Genomic DNA, 24,898 nt, shown 5'->3' with positions numbered 1-24,898 from the left:
ATCCAATCTACCCAGGACGATGCCAGAATCCAAGTCATCTTTAGGTACGTGGACAACTTCCTGATCCTGTGCAGCACAGACATCGAGAATCAAGAAAACGAGTGCAGAAGCACGCTCATGGGAAGCTTCCAAGAATGTTGCCCCGACCTTGTCTTCACTTACAAACTACCCGTTGACAAATTCATTAAGTCCCTAGACCTCGCACTTGAGTTTAATAAGGGACATATGTGCTGCTGGAGGACCGAACCCCGCTTGAGCAAAGGGTTTCTTCCGTTCACACCTGGCCATTCGAAAATCATCAAACGAAGTGTTGCTAGCACGGCACTGTCCGCACTAAGCAAGTCATGCCACCATCACGCTGACGCAAGTTTTCACCCGGCTACGTGGCTCCGGGTATTCAGGTGCCTTCCTAGGAGCCGTGTGTGAAACCATATGCAGGAAAATATCTCGATAACCACCAAGTACTGAGCGACAAAAGCAGACAAAACGAAAGAATTACATTGCGGTAGTCCCTTGCATCCACTGTGTCACCCACCACCTCAAGAAGGCCGCCGCGCGAAAGAAAGTCCAGGTTGTATGCTAAGCACCAAACAAAGCAAACTTCATGTGTTACAGAGTAAATCAGGCCAACAACCACCAGACAACCTGTAACACCGCGCACAGGACGCAATATGCGACACGTCAAACTGGTGTTGTGTACCAGGTTCCAGTGTCATGCGGGAAATGCTACATCAAGCAAACGGGCAGCTGCATTAACGACCGAGTCGGAGAGCACGCAGCGTACGTCGGTGAAAGGCACAGTGGCTGGGCAATCTTTCAGTCCACTGCCGGAAGTGCGGGTGCAGTCAACATTTTTAAAAATATTTCCTTTCTTACGAAACACAAAAATGCCTTGGCGCGCGAGACTCTAGAGCTCATGGCCATTGAGGAAAGCGCGGGTGGATGTGTGAGCCTGCCTTCCATCACGAGCGAAAAAGAAAAACAGTTTTTGCTGGGTGCCACGTCCCCGTGAAGGGAAATAAGAGGGATGCGGTGTTAGAGGCGTTAGGTGGGTTGAGGGGAGGGGAAATGTGTAATGGATCATAAAGTAATTACTTTCATTAACCATATTTTATGTACAGAATAAAAAAAAGGGAAACGAATGTGGTCTAAGGCATACCCTCCTTTATGTTCACAAAGCCTGGCAGTTCAACAACGAAGCCAAGGAGTGCCTTGTCGCAGATTTTGAGCGCGAGGATCTGGTAGCACAGCGCATCAAAGAGACATTTCTCGGGATGGATGGATGGATGGATGAATGCGGCTGAGCACTTTGGATCGGGCGGTAGCTTATGCCGCCTAGCCATTTTGTTTTACCATTTAAGCTTAAAATATTTAAATGTGAAATCTATATTCACTCCGCACTGCAAAGAAAGTGGGGCTACGGAACCTTCTTGCCATCAGTTAATAAGAAAATACCTAGTTTTCCCTCGCTTTCTGCCACCATTCACTTAATCTTTGCTTGGTAATCTCTAGTCTTGAAATCCACTCTCCCTTCGCTGTCTCTAAAACCTAATGACTTTATTAAATCCATGTTGTCTTCGGTAGGCATAGGGTGAAGCCCTTTACAGTAGAGTATCAACTGCTCAGCCGTCTCGTCCTCCTCTCCACAAGCAGTGCACACTGTATCCATTTCCTGGTACCTCGCTCTGTATGCTCTGGTTCGCAGAACACCCGTCCTCGCCTCAAACAACGATGAGCTTCCCCTAGAATTGTCATAAATGCTTTCTTTGGCAATAACTGTTTTGTTTAATCAATAGCTTTCCAGAGCCGTCTTTGTCTGCATTCCGTCTACCCACCGATCTCATTCTGTGGCCTTAATTTTCTTCTTAAGAGACTTGCTCTTCCGTATCTTCATTATAGCCTAAGAACTTTGCTCTTAATTTCCTAGTGCGCTGTCTCCACTTTGTGTCTACACTCCTCATGTATAAATAGCTGAAAACCTTTCGTGCCCATTGCTCCCCATCCATTTGCCTCAACCTATCCCCAAATTCTATCTTGCTCACCGCTTCCCTGCTCTCAAATGACGCCCATCCCATGTCTCCTTGTACTCCCATGGTTTGGCGTTTTGTAATGTGCCCCCAAAGCCAGTCTACCTACTCCGCGCTGTTTTATTTCTAGTCTCGCATGCACTTCGGATTTCATGCATAGCACTGCGTTTCCAAAAGTCAAGCCAGGCCCATGACCTCTTTCCAAATCTCTCTCACCACCTCATACTTGTTGTAATTCCAAAGTGCTCTATTTTTCATTACAGCTGCATTTCTGTTGCCCTTACCTATTATATACTTTTCATGCTCACTGAGATATTCTGCACCGTCACATATCCATACTCCTATAGTCAGTTACAGGTTAAGAAGGTAGCGGCAAATGCCCCTCAAAGGGAATCAGATATCCCTCCGCCACCTCCCCATCCAATAGCGTCCCACCGTTTCCGTGACGTCGCGGCCAACGCGCGAGGAGGGTCTTGCCTTTCTGTACATATTTGCTTTATCTTTCGACTTTGACTTAGCATTGTGGAAGCCACGAGAGGGAGATTAGAGTTCTCCCCCACCGACGGAAACAAATACGACTTTCGGGGATTAGCTTCCCCCCCGATGGATACAAAGGCTGCTTTGTATCCTGTATCTACGAGTGGAATTCACCTTTGAGGTGAATTCCACTCGTAGATCTGGAGCGCTTTCCAAAATCCGCGAGGGAGGCGAAATTCCGCTCCGTGGGACCCGCTCCGTATCGACGAGGGGAAGATAAACTTGCTTTTTTGGAGCGACCTCCCCCACACCCCTCCCCACCCCTTCTCCTTCCGCCGTTCAAAATGGCCGCTGCTCGAACTTGACCAGACCACCAACGCCTCAGCCGGCTGATCTTTCCGAGGACCAGTGACGACTGTCACTGCTTAGCTGCAGAAGTAACACGCGACACAGGCCGGGCGGAATTATACGTACCACGGCGCCCATGTCACAAATAGCGAAGACGTCCGCGTTCGGCACCGTCACATACCTTTCGGCCGCCTCGAAGCGGCGGGGCACGGACAGCGATTGCCAGCGGTGGAGTTCAGATTGCTAGTACGACTTTAATAAACACAGAGGTAACAAACCATCACTTGCGCGGTCGTTGCCTAACCACTTCTTGCTTTATTTCACGGGAAAACGCCGATGGAATGCAGTGTAAAAATGTAAACAATCACTGGCTGCAGAATGAATAGGCCTAACCTTGCGTCTGCCTCCGGCTTTTCTGTCGTTCTTTTTTTCGTTCTTCCTCGGTGATCACAGATGTCAGCGCTTACGATTTGCCACGCTCCACATTCCCGGCTTTTTATCCCTGATCTACGCGAGGTAGAAGCGTTCGAGCCGTCACAGTCCAGAGTAAACAACCGACGCACCCGAACAGATCCAACTCCACGACCCGACCGTGGCCCGACCGGCCCGCCGATCTCTCCAACCTCGCCGCGCATGCGCACCGCCGATTTAGACGGAAATCACGTGGGCCGCTCTGTCAATTTCCGGAGAGATCTGTGAAATCCCGCAGAGCAAGTTCGGCGGAGTTTGGGGCGCTCCGTGGAGCGGGCGCTGCCAGAGATCTACGAGCGGAAGATGACCAACTTGAGCCAGATCTGCGAGCGGAATATGCGCGCTCCAAATGGAGCGCTTTTGGAGCGCTCGAGATCTGCGAGCGGAATTCACCATAACCTTGCGTCTGCCTCCGGCTTTTCTGTCGCTCTTTTTTTCGTTCTTCCTCGGTGATCACAGATGTCAGCTCTTACGATTTGCCACGCACCACATTCCCGGCTTTTTATCCCTGATCTACGCGAGGTAGAAGCGTTCGAGCCGTCACAGTCCAGAGTAAACAACCGACGCACCCGAACAGATCCAACTCCACGACCCGACCGTGGCCCGACCGGCCCGCCGATCTCTCCAACCTCGCTGCGCATGCGCACCGCCGATTTAGACGGAAATCACGTGGGCCGCTCTGTCAATTTCCGGAGAGATCTGTGAAATCCCGCAGAGCAAGTTCGGCGGAGTTTGGGGCGCTCCGTGGAGCGGGCGCTGCCAGAGATCTACGAGCGGAAGATGACCAACTTGAGCCAGATCTGCGAGCGGAATATGCGCGCTCCAAATGGAGCGCTTTTGGAGCGCTCGAGATCTGCGAGCGGAATTCACCATTAAAAAGTGGGATCGGAGACAAGTGGGAATCCATTGAAGCGGAACAAGGAGCGTTTCCAGTGAACTCTTCTTTCGACTGCGGAGAGATTTGAAACAGGCGCATCACACTTGTGGGAGGAGCTTCTCCTACCTTCTTGACTTGTAACCGACTATAGATACTTGTATTATTAGCTCTCTCAACTGTAATAATCTGTATTTTCAGCCTCTCAACTTCATCATTGTTAAAAATTATGACTGCTGATTTTTCACTACTGAATTCTAAACCTAATTCTTCTCCTTCCTTACCACAGATGCTCATTAATTCCTGGAACTCTGTCCTGTTGTTAGCCATTAGTACAATATCATCCGCATACATCAATCCCGGTGAGGATTGCTGAATTTTTTGGCCTAGCTTACTGTACGAAAGGTCGACTCCAAGCCCACTCTTCTCTAGTCTATCCTCCAATCCTCTCAGATACAACATAAACAGCAAAGGCGATAACGGGCACACCTGCCTAAAGCCTCGTCTTATCTCTATTTTCCCCGTCGCCTTTCCTTCCCATGTTATAATCACCTTATTATCTTTGTAAATGTTCCTTAATAGGGCTGTTAGTCCTTCATCTAGGTTTAAACTCTCCACTATGTCCCACAGGTTCCTTTGGTTCACATTGTCATAGGCACCCTTGATATCCAGAAATGCCAGCCAGAACTCTCTGTTTTGTTTTTGCGCTATTTCTATACACTGTGTTAGAGAAAATATATTGTCCTCCAACCTTCTTTGTTTCCGAAACCCGTTCTGTAACTCGGCCAGTATTCCCTCGCAATCTACCCACTCCTCCAGTCTGTTCTTTATAATCTGCATTACCAACAGTGTAAATAACTGGTGTCACGGTTATGGGACCATAATTCCTAATATCAGACTTATCTCCCTTTCCCTTGTATATCATACTCATCCTTCTAAGCCTCCATTCATCTGGAATATTTCCTTTTGTTATCATAGTGCTCACTACTTCCCTCAGTTTTGCCTTAGATTTAGGACCCAAATTCTTCACCAGCTTGATTGGGATCCCATCTGTGCCTGTCGATGTGCCACTGGACGTCAGCGCACATCTTTTGCAGCGGCGAAAACACGAAACACACTTGTTCGCTGGGAGAAGTGTGTTTCGGCGTCTCGCCGCAGCGGGGTGCCAGTCGCGTGGCTCTCCTCTCATTCGTTGTCTGCCGCTCCGCCTTTTCCATTTCGGCAGCCGCTTCTCGTGGCGATCTGCCAGGCTTTGTCAGCATATAGGAGGCTATGGCTAAGGTGGATGAAGAAGTATAAAATCACACTTGATAGTCAGCGGTGTGTCTGTTTCTTCTCTCTGTGTTTCTGCCCCTAACGTTCTAGCTGACCTTTTCTTTTGCATCAATGTACCAACTAGCTCAACTTCAGTCCGTTATTGAGCAATCACCTCTAAACTGACAGCGCACCCGCCGGACCAATTGACCGCCTCCCTTTCATCATCCAGACTCCAGTCTCTGCCCGAGGGTACGGGCGGAAGCGTGATCACGTGACGGAAGATAGACGCCTAACGTCCACCTATCAGCGAGTTATCCTCTTTCCCCTCTCCCCCTCCAGGATGTTAACACTAACCCAGTCTCTTGTCTTGTTCTGATTTCTTTTACTTCTTTTTTTTTATTTGCTGACTGACGAAAACTGTTTTCGGTTCCTCGGTCTGAATCCCTTGTCGCGGTCCCGCGTGGCGAGCCACCGAAATAGATCTCTGCCTTGGGCGTGTGCCCGCGTATACGCTTCCCAGACTTTGAAAGAGTTGCCCACACCGGTAAGTCGGCGTCTCGCAACGCTCCCGTTATATAACTTCATAATTTCATTCCAACCGTCCTCCCAAATCATCGATCAAGTGCTATACGTGATCCATTGATTAAAACAACTTATTCGGAGAGAGGTGCTGACGAAGAGGCCCATGGAATTATTCAGTGAAAAGAAGACTTGTGGCTGCTGAGGCACGGAAGCTGTGGCATGATTTAAAGAAACGTACGCATGACGAGAGTGTTTTTTTTTTCTTTTTTTTCCGCTTCGAGATGTCGGATTAGTGTACGTAGCAAGGCGCCTAAAACCAGTCTCCGACTGGTGTGTTTACCGCGTCGAAAAAAAAAAAGTCATCCCTCAAACTCCGTTTGACGACGTCGTTGAATTGTCACGCTGTCGTCTGTTGCGATCCTGGCGGCATTCCAATAGCTGTGGTGGATGCGGCAGACACCTGTTCGGCTGCAGGTCACTATCGTGCTCGACAGTCCACGGAAACTTCAGCAGCCGGGAGTTGGAACGCGTCGCGAGCGACGACAGCGGCTCTCGCGTTTGCTCGTGCTTTTCGCCGGAACCTCTAATACCTACCACCGGGATCGTAACACCCGAGAGTGTAACACTCCGGCTATTGTGACGTCATTTGTTGCCCCATCGATCGGGACCATTTTCGGTGCATGGGCAAGATAGGACGCTAAACACACCGGTCGGAAACGCGTTTCGGACACCGCAGCTGCGCTTAAGCCGGTCTACATGGCTTAAGCACCGACATCACAACAGCACCCATTGCAGTGGCCTTGCTGCAGAGGGCGTATATCTTCTTCGGCATACACCTCGCATCCTCGAACTTGTTTTTTTCTGGGCAAGAACAGGTAGGAACACCTCAGCATGATGCGACGTATCGTTCGAGCGATGTTCCACACCACTGATCTCCACTAGAGGGCTAGATGGCGCATCGAGCAAACAGGTATCAAGCCACCGGAAGCAAGCGGCTTGTCCCGGAAGTGAGCGCTTAATAGGCTTTCCCACTCTTACGAGCGGTGGTCCCAACAGAGTCCAGGGCGCTTGATTTGCTTTAGTTCCATCAAGAGAGCTTGCTTGTTGCGCAATAACAGTTCACGCAGGCTCGAGAAGTATCATTGGAGGCCATTTGATGTGTCAGAGTTTCGAGATTGTAGTTTGATTAAGTGTACATGCCCCACGTTCAATTGCCTCATTCTCAAAATTGATTATTAAAAAGGATTATTTAAACCCACGTAAAAATGCAAGAAAGCGTGAACCAAAACATTAACTAAATGTACTATAAAAGCCAGCAGACACTCGACTTCCGGGACAAGCATCGGACTTCCGGTGGCTTCACTCGCGCCCGACTCGGAGCGCACATCGCTTGCACCTGACATCACTGCGCCATGCTGGCGGTCATTTCTACTTCTTGCCGACATTCTAAGAAAAGACGAAATCGGCGGTGCGCAATGTAGGCTGCCAGAGGTACGCGCTCAGCAGCAAGCCACCACAATGGGAGCTCGTGTGAGGGGACAGAAGGTGGGGGTGATGTTTTTAGATTTTTGGCCCGATCCCCCAAAGGACATCCTGGCGATATCTCATACTGCCTGGTGATAGTTAGAAAAATGCAAAGGGAAAGGAAATTGGCTTGGAAAGGCAAAAATAGGAATAATATTTCTTCTTTTCTTGGTTTCCTGGCTAGGTGGCGCAAGTTGCCGCCCGTTATAAAAGAGTACTGCCGTTAGCATCCATCCATCCATCCGGCGTCAGTGCAAGTCATGTATTGACACTCGCATTTGTTCATTCTTCGTTTAATTGTTAACACTGACAGGGAGTACAGTTTTGCTCGCTAGCATGGCGCAGTGCTTTTTGCACTGCGCCATGATAGCGCAGCTTTTTGTTATACTATTTGCAACCCACAAATCTACATGGCGTTAAAGGAAAAAAAAAAAGGAGCCACCTTTTCACTGTTGCTATAAGCGTGCAAAGCAACACCCTATCAAGCTTTTTTTTTTTTTTTTCAAAGGGAGCGTGGAAGGCCATTTTGAATAAAAAAACAAAGGTCTCTGCGGACATTTCACATGCGTAACGGTCAGGGTTGTAAAAGTTATTTCAAAAATGTACCTAAGATACAGTTACAGTTACTCATACAAAAACGTACCTAAGTACTATCTAAGTACTCGCTTATATATGTACCGAGGTAAAGGTACAGTTGCTTGAGAGATACTTTCTTTATGTATTTTCCCCAAATTTGTCATGAGAACATATTGGAAGTAAAGCTTTTTATACTAAGGATACACACAATAACGAGTTCGATAAATGTGCTTTATTGGTGTCAATGCGATGTCCACATCCGAGTTGACTCCTCACGTGCCTTGTCACGAGTCTCCAATCGGTTCACCAAGGCCACAGCCCCCGCTGTTTACCATGTCACGCCGAAACCGCCGAAACTCTCTTGTTGACGTTCTTGCCCCCAGAGCCGGTGCTGACGTCGAGGGGCCCAGAAGACGTCGGCCGCATGAAGAAACGCACGAGTCGAGTGCACATGTACCTAACTTTCGCGACGACGATCGGAAGGCTTCAAGCTTCCGCGTATTTTTTTTTTAATTTGTTTGTTAGTCGGAAGAAAAATAAGCTTTTTTTTTTTCTTTCGGAACTTTTTTTAAAGTTTTAACAACAGCAAAAGTTGAGTCTGATTTATTGAGTGGAAACTGTATTAAATTTGTGATGTTACATTGCTTTACGATTGTAATTAAAATTATTTTAATTAAATCTTGTATTTATGGCAGAAGAGAGCCACCACCAGGACAAGATACAGGCAACAGAAACTGCGCACATCTTTCAAGTTATCTCCTCCCTTGTGTAGCTCTCAGAGGAGCTTTAAACACGCAATAAAGTCGATTTTGGTTTGAGATGAAGGATGCAGGTCGCTGTTTTTTCCAAATGGAGCTCCGAAGCGATTCGATATATATTGGTACCGCTAGAACGGCATCGCTGATCCACCGTTAGCGTAAATGAACACCGCCATTCGCTGAAGTGTCGTTCAATGCAACATCGTGGGCAGGGCTTCGTTCGCTAAAACGTCGTTCGATCAAGTCAGTGCCTCCCAGGTCGTACCTAACTCAACGTTAATCACGGCACATGGTAGTGTGTTAATACTTCAAGATTTATAGTTTCTATCATTTTCACCAAGCGCCTGTAAAAAGTAACTTCACTTATTTACATGTTACTGGAAAATGTACCTAAGATACAGATACTGTAATACCGAGAAATGAAAGTACCTAGGTTTGACCCTCAGGTGCAACAAAAGTACTTGGATACCGATTTCCAACTACTTGTACCTAAGTACTTTACAACCCTGGTAACGGTACACGGAAATGGCGCGATATGACTCGGCGCTATTCAAGACATAGTGCGTACAGAAACAAATTACCGGATCCGCAAGGTCCTGTAAAGTAGCATTTAATGATCGATCGTTCAAATTTGTTAAGAAGAATTAAACGAACGGTTCGGGTAGTGAAGAACGTATTAGGGAGTTTTCGTAGACCGCGTTTCCCATCCCGCTAAGCCCTCCGCAACGAAGAATCCACTACTGCGCCTGCGCGCCGATGGCCTTGACTGTAGAGTTCCGGGTATAGTAGCAGGTTGGGGAGATCGTTGCGGGACGGCGAAAACGATAGACGAAAAATTCCTAAATGTTTATTACCTTCCCCGCTAAATTTATCGTGAAAATTGACGCCACCGGACCCTGACTTTACGCGACGTGGTTACATGACGGCTAGAGGTGAACTCATGGTGCCACATAATACCATGACGTCACTTGATTGTCAAGTCACGTGACATCAATTACTCCTCTGAATTTAACAAAAATATTCATTTTTTTTGCGTTGGGTATAGACATTTTTTTTATTGCGACTGCCATGTTGAATCCTGACGGGGCTCAGCAGGGGCAATACGACAAATCACTTTGTTTGTTGATTGGAAGGCGCTAGAATTCAAGGGGACCGTGAAAATAGTTCTACTTTTTCTTGGCTATACTTTTCTCTACCAGTCATGCTTGAACTATTTAGTTTTTGTTCCACAACCGGACTGCGTCATGTTTCAACATGGCAACCGTCACACGAAAACGGTCTATACACGAGACTGTCCCAGACAGGCGGTCGCAGACGCGAATACCATCCGACTGGCACATCCTCTTATCTTGGCTCCGAGATCCGGAGCGATACCGCATCGCAAATAAGCGATATCTGTGCAATGTTCGTGGCAGCTGTACTGCACGCGCTTTCAAACATGTCCGTATCGCCGAATTTCCAGCCACAATCTTCGTATCGCTCCGCAAATTCGTGATAACTCACGCGTGTTGCTAAGTGCGCAGCTCTTATCGCATTCGTCTGTGTTCTTTTACGAATCATGATCATCGCAATGTTTCTGCGAGTCGCGAATCATCCGCCGCACAAAAAAGCGTCCGGAACAGCTGGCCTAACGTCGAGTGCTTCCCTCTGGAAGTCGTCCGTTCACGTGTGTGTTCTCAAGAGTCCCTCCAAGAAGTTTGTCTCTTCAGGTCAGCCTCAACTTCGTGCTCGAGAAAGACCCCAGCGAACCAGTTCGCTATCAGTTTTTGTTCGGCGGTATCTTATCCAAGTCCCCTGTTCAAGTATCAGCACGCCCTTTCAGTCTAAAAGACTTTGGTCGTCTAAAAGAAAAAGAAAAACGAGATGGGACCGTAGGATTAGTCTTCATCCGCAGATGAAGACATAGGTCTTCGGCCCTTGTGCTCGTTCTTTTCTACGATTTGCTTCTTGACCTTATCAGGTAACCATGTATTATGACCCAGATATGTCTGCTCTTATCAGAGGCGACTCTCGAAAGTGACCCTTCCAGCGAAGAAGTGTTGCGTGATGAAACTGCGCGCTTTGGAAAAGAAAAAAAGCGCCTTCTGTGGATCCGTTTGAACTTGTGCGCCGGGGAGGTTCCCCAGCTTGCGGGTGACGCCTGTCGGCAGTTTCAGTCGGTCCGTCGCCGTCATGGAGGCGGCCCAAGTACTGGCGCCGGTGCTGCTCTTCGTGGGGAACGCGGTCTCCGGGATCCTAGCCCACTGGCTGCATCTTCGGTTGGACGCCAAGCAGCGGCATCCACGGTGAGCGCTTTGTTTTAACACAGCATGTGCTTTATTTTATGAGGAAATCGTCACGATCGAAGGACAGTCACAAACGAGCGTTGCACAGTCCAGTTTCCCGGCTATTATTAGCGGGGAAATTGACGTCGTGACTTGACGTCAAGTGACCTCTACGACGGTGTTGCTTCCCCGTAAAATTTGTCGAGAAAACCACTGTAGGATAAGAGGGAGTGAGAGTGTGGGGAAGGGCAACACCGCCTAGAAGACAAGGCCGCAGTGTCGACATTTCTGCGTTACCAGCGAAGGCCAAAGCTGGAAACAGACTGGAAACGACTGCTTCGAGTCAAGTTTGAGCCGAACATTGACGCAATCGTCGTTTTCAATCAGTAGCCAGCGTTGGGCCTTCGCCGATGACGACATCGCTACGTGCTCTACCGGCCTTGTTATCTAGGAGGCCTTGGGAAGGGATGCAGATGAAGAGGGGAAGGACAGCGTAGTATGGCGAGTAGACGAATAAGGGAGGGAAGGGAAAAGAAAAAGATAAGGTAAGGACACAAAAAAGGTTAAGATATAAAAAAAAGTGTATGTGATCATCCTGGTGGTATCCAACACTGCCTGGTCATAGAAAAGTGCAGAGTGGGAGCAAATTGGCTTAGAAGGGTGAGGGGGTGCATCATCATCACACTTTTGGTTTATAGGTTCCGCAAGCTTAGCATCCGTCCGTTCGTGGTTTGTGTGGAGCACATTCTCTGCTCACTGGTCTTTGTCGGCATGATCAAGCTTGTGTTATATATTATGACGTACGACAAGTGTCATGTCATAGCAAACATTTTATGGCGTTAGCTGTTATTTGCGAGGTCTCACAAGAAATCCCGTGCTGTTGGTTTTTTTTTTGTATTTTTTGTTTTAGTACGGTCATGGCTCGTTAACTTTAGCGGCTCTCAGCTAAATTTAGCGGGAGTTTAGTATCCCTTAACTTAATGGCGTCACACTGCCAATGTGGGCATGATGTCACGTGACGCCACAGTGTAACACGAGCGCCTTCCGGTAAATTAATGGGGAAGTAAGTTCGCTATATTCAGAGGACGCTAAATTTAGCGGTGAAAGCGGGTGGCGTAACTGTTGCAGTACGCAACGTCGCGGCGGTCGCCGCAGTGCACGACATGACAAGAAACCGGGATTTTGTTTCCTAGATTCTAAGGTTGTCTTCTCTGGCAATTATTTAATGATAACTGATTGTTTTCTGTTTAGCCATTGTGTGCTCGACAGACGATAACATATCTGCGCGTGACAGGGCTGAATGTGCAAGTGCACCGTAACTTCTTCATCCTTGGTAATTATCTTTAGATACCGTTCTGGATTGAAAACTAATCAAATACCTTTATTGTGTCCAGTGAGCAGTAATAGTAATTTGAACCAGCTAAAGAAATCACACTGAGAATCACGACCAAATATCTAATAACTTGTAGACACTTCGCCATGAACCCTTCCTCCTCTGCAATAAGAAACTCAAACAGCAGCAACGTTGTATAGAAAAAAAAAAAAAATCCTTGTACCGTATTTGTTTGGTTCATGTTCTAACTTTAATGCTTTTGTTTTTGTAGTGTCAATCCTAAACCGGGTTTGTCGTTACGTCGCAGGTACTTCTGCAGCGCCATGCTGTTCACCGGCGGACTACTGCTCGGCGTCAGCTTGTTGGAACTCCTTCCACAAGCCTCTGACGTCATGAGCGGTCTCCAGCCCCACTTCCCGGTCGCCGAGGTCACCTTGTCTTCGGGCTTTCTGCTCTCTTTTCTTGGCCAAGAGCTCCTGCGAGCGTACAGTCTCTTCCGGAACCGACGTATCATGAGCCGGTGCGTATATATTGAGCCTTTGAGAAGTCTCTTTCAATAAAGCTGAACCAGAGGTGGCATATCAAATCATGTGACGCATCATCAACTGCTGTGATACTAAATCTAAGGTTCTCTGGGTTCAACTTTTAAAAAGTTTATTTTTCTCACAATTAAGCTGAACCAGGGCCCGTTTGCTCGAAGCACTAACCACGGCTAAAGTTAGCCGCAGTACCTAGGAGAGGGATTTTGAAATCACGTGACTGGGCTCGGTAGGGATGCGGGGAAACATGGCGGCGCCCCAGCGAGTGAGCGCCGCTCGCTTTGGAAATAATATGTCGCTGTAGCTGCAATATCGAGCGCGTTAGTCAGCAACGAATGGTGCAGGAGGCTTTCGCTTTGCCTTACCACAATTCAACCGCAAAGCATGGGCAAGGACATCGGCGCATTTTTTAGATAGTGTTTCGATTCTGGGCATTCCTAAGCCTAAATGAACGCGATAATTGTCGGCATGGCAACGTCTTTGGAAAGCGGATTGCCTCGACTCAATCGGCCGGGTACTGATAGCACACAAAAGCAGACAGCGTCCCAAAAGACTTTCTTCCCCGCAGGGGGCACCTGTGAAAGCAGGTGTTTGGAGAGTGGCGTCTCCACGGACCCCGAGCCATGAGGGTTCGCCTGCCCACGTCTGGCTGTGCGTGGCTTTCCCGTGTCCGGGGAAAAGGGCATCCTGGTGGTTGAGCCGAGCCCGGGGTAGGTTTGGACCCTTCGGGGCCCCCCGGGCGAGGCAATACACCACGTCGGCCCCCGCTTCCCGTAGACGGGAGTCCTGGCTTGGCCCGACCAGGATGATTCAGCCTAGTCGCCACTTCTACTATCCCCTCCTTTCTTTCACCCTTGTCTTCTTCTTCTTTTCACTCTTCTCATTTCCCTCCTTTCCTTTTTCAACTCCTTTGGCGGCAAGGGCTAACCTTGGGTGGTGACAGATACTCTCGTCCAGATCCACACTTGGTTATAGTTTCTGGGTAGCGCTAATAGAGTAATGCTTCCAGCAAAGCCATATTTGTTATGGGGTGTTACCTATTCCCTCGTTGGGCACCGTGGTGGGCGGCGCGCCACAGATTCCGAACACTCCTTGCCCTCTTATGGCGCCCCTCTCTTCCAAACCCCGTTCGGGGCAAGCCGTTAAAAGGCGCTGCCCTGAACACAAGACTATTGAAAAAGAACCAGAGGTAGAAAACTTCACGAAGTTTTTCGTTGTTCATTCCCTCGATGAACAGAAACCTGTGTCAAAGCTTTCACCATTTGTAGTAGCCAAAGTACTTGAACACCTTGTAGGGTTTTCCTACAAGGTTAAAAAACTCCACTCAGGAGACCTCCTAGTTGAGATAAATAACAAAAAGCAAAGTGAAGCGCTTCTCAAGCTGAACACCATATTTGATGTGAAAGTGTCGGTGAGCCCTCACCGCACACTGAACACCATTCGTGGAGTCCTCTCTGAGGACGACTTCCTTCACACTAGTGAGGAAGAACTCCTCGAGGGACTCCAAGGTGCCGGCGTTGTCGCAGTAAAACGGATTATGTTCAAAAAGGATAGTGTAAAAATTCCCTCAAAACACGTCATCCTTACATTTGAGAGGCATACACTACCACAAACAATCAAGGCTGGATACCTGAACTGCCACATCCGCCCTTTTGTCCCCAACCCCCAGCGGTGTTTCCGTTGCCAGCGTTTTGGTCACGGAACACGCAGCTGTCGAGGGAAGGAGACTTGTGCAAAGTGTGGCAGTCAGTATCACATCTCTGGCAATTGCGAGAATGTGGCCCACTGCGTTAATTGCGATGGACCACACCCTACCTACTATCGTGGCTGTCCCATATGGAAGCAAGAAAAGGAAATCATTGCCATTAAAGCCAAAGAAAATATCAGCTATAGCGAAGCAAAGAAAAGGTATTCCTTCATGTCGAAGGGATCATACGCCGACGTGGCACGGAGGGGTCTTGTGCCACGCTCGGAGTCGAGGGCTACCCAGGTCTCACCTGAGGTTCTGGAGGCAGCCCTCAGGGCCCCAACCCCCCAACTAGGGCAGCAGTGCCCCCCTCTTCATGGAGGGAGTGCACATGCTGCTTCGCTGGTTCTAGACCGGCCGGCAAATGCCGCACCTGTCCGCACATCGCGGTCCTCTGCCGGGGAGAGGGGGCGAAACTCCCGCCCGACCTCCTCAGAGAGGACCTCCTCTCCGAAAGAGCGGCACAACCCTCGTGCCGCTCCCCCAGTACCCAAGGGGCCGGAGGAGGCAGAGTTGAAAGACACTCTGCCCTGCACCTCCTGTGCCTCTTCGGCTCATCTTCAAACACATCATACACAGATTTTACGACGTTATCAAGTGTTCCGCAAAGATCGTCTGAGTTCCAGTTCTGGTGGCGTAGCAGTGGTCGTGCAGAGCGGGGTTGCCTGCTCGGAGGTCCCTCTCTGCACACCGCTCGAAGCTGTAGCGGTACGCCTTCTTTTAGACCGCCTCATTACAATTGTGTCCATTTATTTGCCACCAAACGTTCCATTGAAACTTCACGAACTTCAGGGTCTTGTAGGACAGCTTCCTCAACCCTTCTTAATTTTAGGAGATTTTAATGCCCATCACCCCATGTGGGGCAGTACTCGCCTCGATTCTCGAGGCCGAGTAATTGAGCGGTTTTTATTATCATCTAACTTGTGTATTTTTAACGGGAGAGAGCCTACTTTTTTTAGTTCTGCTCACAACTCATTTACATCTATTGACCTTTCTATTACTTCACCTTCATTACTTCCATGCTTTTCATGGAAGGTTTTTAATAATCCCTTTGGGAGCGATCACTTCCCGATTGTTTTAGAGAGTACTGTCTCTCTTCCGACTCTGTTAACACGAATGCCCCTATGGAAACTAGATAGGGCAGATTGGTCCATTTTTCAATTAGAGGCACTGATTGATTCTTCTATAATCTCAAACATGAATCCAGATGAAGCAACGCTGTATGTCACAGAGGTTATAATACATGCTGCCACACGAAGTATCCCTCAAACGTCTGGTCGTCTTCCTAAGAGATGCAAGCCATGGTGGAATGATGACTGTAAAACAACACGAAAGTCCCAGAACAAAGCTTGGTGCATCTTTCGTAGATATTCAACTTCTAGCAACTTACTTGAGTTTAAGAAAACGAGAGCTAAAGCTCGCTGGACAAGACGCCAGGCGAAGGGAAGCTCCTGGAGAAAGTATTTGACGTCCTTGAGTAGTTTTGTATCTACAAAAGAAGCGTGGGATCGGCTTAGAAAGGTTAGGGGCGACTACTTACCTTTCAAAACTCCTCTCTTCCCTGCATCATCTTCAACATCTCTGAGAGATCAAGCGAATGTTCTTGGGAAACATTTTCAGAATGTTTCTAGTTTACGCAACTGCAGTGAAGCCTTTAAAAAGTTCAGTTCGACAGCAGAGAAACAACCAATCATTTTGTCTGGTGCTCGTGACGCTCCGTACAACAGGCCTTTTACACTCTCTGAGCTCAAAGTGGCTCTTACTGTAAAGAAACAGTCTGCTCCTGGACCAGATAATGTTCATTATGAGATGTTAAGGCACCTGTCACCTGATTCTCTAGGCAGTTTGTTGACCTTTTATAACTCATTGTGGCATCGCTCTGCATTCCCCGAGGTTTGGAAAAGAGCTCATGTAATCGCTCTTCTGAAGCCTGGCAAAGATGCTTCTCAACCAACTAGCTACCGACCCATTGCTCTCACAAGTTGCTTGGGAAAAACCTACGAAAGAATGATTAACCGACGTCTCATTCATTTCTTGGAGAGTGAGAATGTGCTTGACATTAATCAGTGTGATTTTAGAGCTGGACGTTCCACCCTGGACCACTTAGTCCACCTTGAAACCTCTATTCGTGAGGCGTTTGTACACCGCCAGGTCTGTCTCTCTGTGTTTTTTTATCTGCAAAAGGCGTACGATACAACGTGGCGCTATGGGATCCTGCGGGATCTGTATGCTTAAGGTGTTCGGGGTCGCATGTTGCGATGCATACAAAGCTTCTTAATGGGACGTACTTTCCAAGTCCTTCTGGGCTCCACCTTATCAGATGTGTTTTCTCAAGAAAGTGGTGTCCCTCAGGGAGGGGTGCTTAGTGTCACACTTTTTGCAGTTAAAATCAATAGCCTGGCTCAGGTGATACCACCGACAGTATCTTATTCTTTGTATGTGGATGATGTGCAAATTTCAGTTTCTTCTTGCAATCTGCATAGTTGTGAACGTCAACTGCAACTGACAATCAACATGATGAGCAAGTGGGCAGCCGAAAATGGGTTTCGCTTCTCCCCCGACAAAACAGTATGTGTTCTTTTTTCGCTGCGTCGAGGGTTGTCACCGGATCCTACCTTGCATCTGAATAACGTTCCCATTACTGTTAAGGAGGCGCACAAGTTTCTAGGCGTGATATTCGACAAGAAGCTCACATTCGTACCCCATTTGAAAGAACTAAAACGAAAATGCCTACGATCTTCCAATATTCTTAAAGTGCTGTCGCACACAACTTGGGGGTCTGACAGACGATGTCTGCTGCGAATTTATAACTCTCCAGTGCGGTCCCGGTTGGATTATGGTGCACCGGTATATGCGTCGGCACGACCATCTGCTTTGAAGATGTTAGACCCAATCCATCACCTTGGCCTGCGTCTAGCCACAGGTGCTTTTCGCACGTCGCCCGTGCCGAGTCTGTATGCTGAAACACATCAGATGTCCCTTGAGCGACGCAGACAATATCTTAGTCTCTGCTATGCCTACAAAGTTTGTAGTGATCCACACCACCCTGCATTCTCTGCTCTGCAGACCTCTGCATCATTGCGCCTTTTTGAGAATAAGCCCAGTATTGTTCGGCCCTTGAGCCTTCGGGCTGAGAGCATGGCAAGGTCGCTGCACCTTTGTTTTGATGAGCCTCCTTTGTTGAGACAGGCCTATAGGGTTGCTCCTTGGGATTTGGTGCCAATCTCTTGTGATTGGTCACTTTCGAAGTACAGCAAAAAGGTTGTTCCTCGTCTTGTTCTCTTGCGGGAGTTCGCAGAGCTAGAGCAGAAATATAGTGACCATCTCCACTTTTACACTGATGGCTCGAAAACATTGAATTGCGTAGGCTGTGCAGTTTATTCTCTCGCTTTCAGTGAAGTGAGGCAACTCAACCCTCTAGCAACTATCTTTACTGCTGAACTGTATGGTATCCTGATGGCTATTGAATATATTCTAGAAAATAACATTAACAAAGCAGTTCTGTTTGTTGGTTCCCAAAGTGTTCTCTTAGCTACTTCATCTTTAGCAGACAGCAAGAACGCTCTTGTGCAACAGGTTCGTTTTCAGATAAACAAAGCTTTCCATCTAGGACAATTTATAAACTTCTGCTGGGTGCCCAGTCATGTGGGCATTCCCGGTAACGAGAATGCAGACCATCTTGCACTTTCTGCAAAAATTACACGGAAACGTCTTTTGGCCTGCCGCACCAAGACCTCAAGCCAGCCTTAAACAAGTCAATTATTAAGTTATGGCAACAGGATTGGGGCACACAGATAGATAACAAACTTCACATTATTAAGCCCAACTTAGAAGTGTGGGAGAGTTCCTCCCATAAGGACCGCCGTTCGGAAGTTCTTTTATGCCGCTTGAGAATTGGTCATTCTCGATTGACTTACCTGCACTTGCTCTGCGGTGAAGATGTAAAGCTCTGTGAAAAGTGTGGGAAAATGTTAACTGTCCTTCACATCCTGTAGAATTGTAGATTTTTCGATCATCAACGTCGAAGATATTTTCCAGAACTTTTCAGAAACCATCTTCCATTTCGTCCTTATTTTTTGCTTGGTGATAGACCTTTGGTACCATTTGCTCGCGTTTTAAGTTTCCTACATGCAATTGGCCTTTTGCACTTGATATAGATAAGTAAAGTTAGATGTAAATGCAAGGCTCCTTAAATTAACTTTCTTGGCGCAATATGGCCGTAGTCGCTCTTGCGCCATTAAACCCCAATCATCATCATCACCAAAAGACTTTCTTCTAAATTATCCAAGGAGGTTATAATGGGCAGGAGGTGGCGTCCCTATCCTCAATGCATGGAGCGATGTGTAACGGAAGTAGGCGTGGCCACGAGCCGCAACGAACATTTTTTGACCAATGGGAAGCCTAGTGAGTGGGCGCCGCCATTAATTTCGGGACATTTCCGCGGCAACGCGACTGTGTGCACCGAAAGTAATGGCGGCACCCACCGTTATTTGAAACAGCGCTTAACGGGAGACTTTTAAACCGGTATGGTCGGAATTGGATGAGATTATTATAAACGAACGCCTGGTTGCCCAGCAGAAAGTCAGTGACTAGAATTGAGACCCTGTAGACGACGCACCGTGAAGGACTTGGCGGTGCGCAACGGATTTGTTAATAAGCAGCAGCAGCAGATCGCAGGAGCGCGCATGCAAGCCAGGAGCGCACAGAACAACGGGCTCGCGCTTCCAGTTCTGACTTCGCTCGCACATAATGTGGAACTAAGTATAAACACTCACGCTGCAAAGCATTTGCATCGTGGACACCCACGGCGGACGCCGACCGCATCGAAAGCTAGCCTCGTGAAGCACACGCCGGGGCAGATTAGAAAGCAGACGAACCGCCGGTGCGCAACCCCGCGGCCTCGGAACGGCTGCGCAAGGCAGTCTGGGATTAAACGCCTCTTCCGGCTTCACTCAGGCTGACGTCATGCCGGGTCCTGTCTGTTTAAACGTCCTTGAAATTATCCAAGCATCGCGAGGAGAACGCTGGAAGTGTAATTCTACGGTCCACGCGCGCTGGCCTTCCTCTTATAAAAGATTCGAAGTAGAAAATCATAATAAGGCTTTAACGAACGCGCGTGCAATGCAAAATTTGTTTTAGACTTTTTGCTTTAGGACGGTTACTACTGCAGACGCCAGCACGTGCGACGCGTGCATCTACAGTCGTAGCATGCACCTCGGTGCCTGGATAATTTAGAAAAAAGGTCTGTTGGGACGCTGTCTGCTTTTGCGTGCTATCAACAATCCGCTTTCCAAAGACGTTGCCATGCCGACAATTATCGCGTTCATTTAGGCTTAGGAATTCCCAGAATCGAAAACTATCTGAAAAATGCGGCGATGTCATTGCCCATGCTTTGCGGTTTAAGTGAGGTAAAGCAAAGCGAAAGCCTCCTGCACCATTCGTTGCTGACTAACGCGCCCGATATTGCAGCCACAACGACATATTAGTTCCAAAGCGAGCGGCGCTCACTCACTGGTGCACCGCCATGTTTCCCCGCATCCCTACCGAGCCAGTCACGTGATTTAAAAAAATCCCTCTCCTAGGTACTGCGGCTAACTTTAGCCGCGGTTAGCGCTTCGAGCAAACGGGCCCAGAAGGGACACCAGACCACCTGGATTCACAATCGCCTCCTAAGGTACTAGATTCGGTGACCGAATAAGGGTTAATTAAGGGAAGCCCCTTCCGCCTCTTCCAACTTTAGCAAATCGAACGCTGGAGAGCATGTGATATCCTCTACAGCGTTTGTTCTGCTCAAGTGGAAAGAAATGGGAGGAGCTTCTCCTGAATTCTTGACCTGTCATCGAATTTAGATGTCAATGTCTTTCTGCATTCAGCTTTTAAGAAGTCTTTCACGGTCAAGCTGAACCAAAAGTGGTGTCAGCATAGGCGTAGACTACGGGGGGGGGGGGGGGGGGGCGGGCATCGGGGCTCGTGCCCCTCCTGGTGAGATCCAGGGGAAAGCTGGGCCCCCCCCCCCCCCCCCCCCCCCCCCCCCGGGCCCGGGCCATGATCCTTACCGAGACGCTGTTTACGTGCCATGTAACGAGTTTCTAGTAGTGGCATGTAAACAAAATAATGCACACGTTGCCTTTATTGAGAAAATACATGGGAAATAGAATCCCAGCGCGCTTCCGGGGGGGGGGGGGGGGGGGGGGGGGAGGGGGTGGGGGTGCTTTTCCGCTTGCGCGGAAAAGCCCCTGCCCCCCTTTCCTCGAAAACTTCTCAGCCTGCCCCCCCCCCCCCCCCCCCGGGAAAATGGGAAGTCTACGCCGCTGGGTGTCAGACCACCTGAGTCACCAAGACCTATGGCACAGATGTCGGGTTCCTTATGTATTCAGCCTTCAAAAAATCGTGCTCTGTCAAGATGAACCAGAAACGGTCTTAGACCATCTTTATGCCATCATCAGCTGCTCTGGTGCAATATGTCTGGTTCCTTGTATTGAGCTTCAACGAAGGCCTTCACACTAAAATAAACAAGAAGTAGCATTAGATCATGTGTTTCGCCATCATCTACAACGTTACCATGGTTAGGGACAGATTAAGAAAAGCTTCTCTCACCTCTTTCCACTTCAGCAGAGTGAACACTGGAGAAGATGTCGCCTCCTCTCCAGAGTTCGCTCTACTAAAGTGGAAAGAGCTTCACTTGAATTCCTAACTTGTCACCGTCTATGGGTGAGCTTTCGAAAAATCTTTCCCCGCCAAACTGAACCAGAGGCGGCATCATAACATCTTGCCCACCATCACCGGCTATGGTACTAGATGTCAGGTTTCCTATGTATTGAGCATTCAAAACATATTTCACAGGCAAGCTGAACCAGATGCAGCGTCAAATTGTCTGACCCATAATCACCCGTGGTATCTAGAAGTCAGATTCCCTATCTGTTGCCCTTTCGGGAAGTCTTTTAATAAGCCGAATCCGAAATGGCTTCAGACCCTGCGATCCACAATGACTGCCAGTGTACTGGATCTGGTTCTATATTATGTTTACTGCTGCAATTTTGACATATCTGCTGGATCTGATTCGGGAATGTGTGGTCAAATACTGTCCCCAACGCCTGTTAAAATAAATTTCGCAAAAACAATGATCGCAGACTAGTTACCCCATAGCAACGGCTTTTTTTAATGTTTTTTAAGCACATTAGGACCGCAAACACAGTATGCGATACTTTTCCCTCGATGACTAAAACGTGTGCTGGTCATCTTTGTGTGACTTCCCGCAATTTATTTTGTTTCTGTTTTGGGCTAGATTAAGGACCTGTTAGAGGCACACGACCGAATCGGTCGCTAAACCAAGATCGATCCTAGTCCCACTAGAGCGACAAACAAACGCTACCGACACCGACAAGCCTAAAACACGTGCAGCATGCACGGGACGGTACCTTTGGAAGGGTTACCGTCTCTCGGCGCTCCTGAAGCAAACACGGGGTGATTGCAAGCCTGCAAAAGTATCATCGCGTGCATGCTGCACGTGTCTGAGGCTTGTCGGTGTCGGTTGGTTCTGTTTGTCGCTGTGGTGGGACTAGGGCATTAAGAATATTGTTTAAAGGGATACTACAACGAAATTTCGGCGCTCATTTTTTGGTCTATATGTGTTCAAAAAAGCACTATCAAATCGAACATATCAATATCTTGTTAAAAAAGTCACGAAAAGGAATTTTAAAACGAATTAAACGATTAGCAAAGAGCACCTGGTGGATGTCGCTATCGCCTCATTTGTAATGCTCGTCTAGGAACCTTGGCAGCTAGTGACGGAGGTTGTCTCGCCTCCGGCCACGACGAGAAAAGAGGGGCAGGAGGAACTCCCCTCTTCCCGAGAATGCCTTTTGTGTGTCACAGAAGGCGCTATTGTCCCCCTAGAAGATTATAGAAGATTATCCCGTCACTCAAAATTTGTACAAAAGCAGCCGCTTCGGTGGCTGGAACGACTAGGCCACCCTCTCGACATCAGCCTCGCCGTAGCTTTGCTCGTCTTGAGACGACCTACGTCCCGATTGCGTTGGATGTCACGTGGTCTCCGCTGGGCCTTCTCCGAGCGCTTGCCAGAGTGGGCCGTTTATAACGAAAAATACAGCCACCAGGCTCAAAATACAAACGTGCGATTGTCATTTACGGATATTGTGGATCATATTCAACCTATTTTTGAACACGACGGGAATATTTCAAATTTCGTTGAAGTATCCCTTTAAGACTAGAGCTAGGATATTGAGCACATATTTTCCCGCACGAAATTAATGACTCGCGCTTTTGCAGAAGCTCTTCCGAAGGATCTCCGCTGGGCTCCGTCAGCGGATCTTACTACGGATCTACGGCCAACGGCAGCAACTTGATGCCTCAACCTCGACCCTCTGACCTGTTCGTCGCACCGGTGGTCCAGGGATCACTCATCTTGCTGGGATCCGTTTCTTTGGCGTACTACCTTCGAAGCAATACCCTGGGAGCGACGGCCGACTTCACGTGGAAGGCTTTCCTAACCACAGCGATGCAAAGCTACCTTCTGGCCTACGCTGTTTCTTTGGTCCTGTACGCGTCTGCAGGACGTGGGACCCTCATGCTTTGGGGTTCAGTGTTCTATGCGATTGTTCCAGCGTTGGGCTGTATCGTGGGACTTGCCGCGAGGTCGAAGATGAACGAAGTCGCCGCAGGCGTCATGGACGCCCTCTGCGGAGGAGCTGTCCTCTTTGTGACGTGCTTCGAGGTCCTGCAACGGTATGGTCGCAGTGCGCTTCCTCCGCCATTGCAGCTAGTTCCAGTTGCAGCAGGGATGGGCGTTTGGGCGCTGTTTCTTTATCTGTTTCCTAAGGGGCACTGAAGTGGTGAACAATGTACTACCTTCGGAGAGCAACGACACGCCTGGACGCCTGCAAGCATGACTTTCCTACATGGATTTCACTTAGCCAACGAGAGTGGCAGACATCATTGCAGACGCAGCGCTCGCGAGACGGTAGAAGCACGACGATCTGATACGTCCGTTCTGTGGAGCTATTGTTTGCGTAAAAAGTGATTGTGTGAGTGTGTTTGATGTCTAGTTTTTTATGAACGTATTTTGTGTGTATTTAACGTGGGTTTTTTTTTTTTGTAAAGTTAAGGACGAGATTGGGTGTTTGATCATCCAGAAAAAGTGTGATGTATTTTTAAATTTAACTTTCTCTTTCTTACATCATTTGCACCTTCTTCATCAAAACATCACTGTATCTGACATTGTCATTTATAGACATTTTTTAGACCTGTTACAACTTATAGCATTAGGTTTCCTCATACTCTTTTATCCCATAACACACTCTGTCATTACAAACTGACGCGCATGTCTTATAAAAAAATCTGCATGAATTCACTGATCTCTTAAGACTATGGCTTTGTCAGTTCAGTTTCACCGTCCTTTCAGGAACCTGCATCATAGACGCATGAGGACAACCGCATTCAAATTCTCATGCCATTCATCCAAACACGACCCTACTCTGGGTTACTGTAACACGTGACAACGCCTTTTTATATTTTTTCTACCGTGTTAAATATTATTTTAGGCGTAAAGGCCCGTTCGCATAGAGATTGACTGCCGCAGGGATACAGCCATACAGTGTAACATAAATAAATTACGCGTCTTTTTTTTTGCCAAATGTTATTTAAAGCTGACGGACCATTTTTTTAAAAAAAGAAGCCGTCAGTTTGGACTATGTTTTTAGAAATGGTTCGAATCGACCACTGAAGGCAATTCAAGATGTGAGGTCTCGTATTTGTGTCTCAGAAATGGGCGCACCTTAAAAGACCTGGTCATGATGACAAAGAGCCCCGAGACTAGAGCCGCGGACAGACTGCTAACACATCATACAAAGTACACTGTCTGAGGCGTGATGTTTCAGGGTACCATGCATGGTCCCGTCACATGGCCATGCAATAAAATAGTATGCAGATATGTTCGAACATTTCTATGAAGAAAACGAGCTTCCATGGCATGCTTGATTCAAGTCCGCAAATAATTCGCTGCCATCATGTCCGCAACTCACCACCGCGTGTGTTGTAGGATGCATCCGAGCTGTGTGACTGGAGCTAAAGGCAAGAAAAAGACAGCACAGGCATAAAGTGTGTTTGTGCTGTCCTTTGCTTTGCATCAGTCTCGGGCCTGATGGTAATGATGTTCAAGCTCG

General features: G+C 48.1%; 1 protein-coding gene across 1 annotated transcript; it reads left to right on the top strand.

The window, feature by feature from the left end:
* Window positions 1–10,227: 10,227 nt before the first annotated feature.
* On the top strand, window positions 10,228–24,691 carry LOC115333133. Its single transcript, XM_029995715.4, has 3 exons — window positions 10,228–11,119; window positions 12,739–12,951; window positions 23,007–24,691. Exons 1-3 carry the CDS (start codon window positions 11,007–11,009, stop codon window positions 23,563–23,565), a joined length of 885 nt encoding a protein of 294 aa, XP_029851575.3. The 5' UTR covers window positions 10,228–11,006; the 3' UTR covers window positions 23,566–24,691.
* Window positions 24,692–24,898: the final 207 nt, after the last annotated feature.

This window comes from Ixodes scapularis, unplaced genomic scaffold (genome assembly GCF_016920785.2).
Source record: "Ixodes scapularis isolate PalLabHiFi unplaced genomic scaffold, ASM1692078v2 PGA_scaffold11__112_contigs__length_91849675, whole genome shotgun sequence".
NCBI classification, from domain to species: Eukaryota; Metazoa; Arthropoda; class Arachnida; order Ixodida; family Ixodidae; genus Ixodes; species Ixodes scapularis.
Note: the sequence above shows the minus strand (reverse complement) of the source record. Positions and strands in the feature narration are given on the sequence as shown.

Bases quoted from the DNA above. Each gene is read 5' to 3' on its own strand.
- LOC115333133 (XM_029995715.4), top strand. From the start codon at position 11,007: ATGGAGGCGGCCCAAGTACTGGCGCCGGTGCTGCTCTTCGTGGGGAAC. The intron at 11,120-12,738 runs GTGAGCGCTTTG...GTTACGTCGCAG, and splicing joins GCCAAGCAGCGGCATCCACG to GTACTTCTGCAGCGCCATGC. The intron at 12,952-23,006 runs GTGCGTATATAT...GCGCTTTTGCAG, and splicing joins AACCGACGTATCATGAGCCG to AAGCTCTTCCGAAGGATCTC.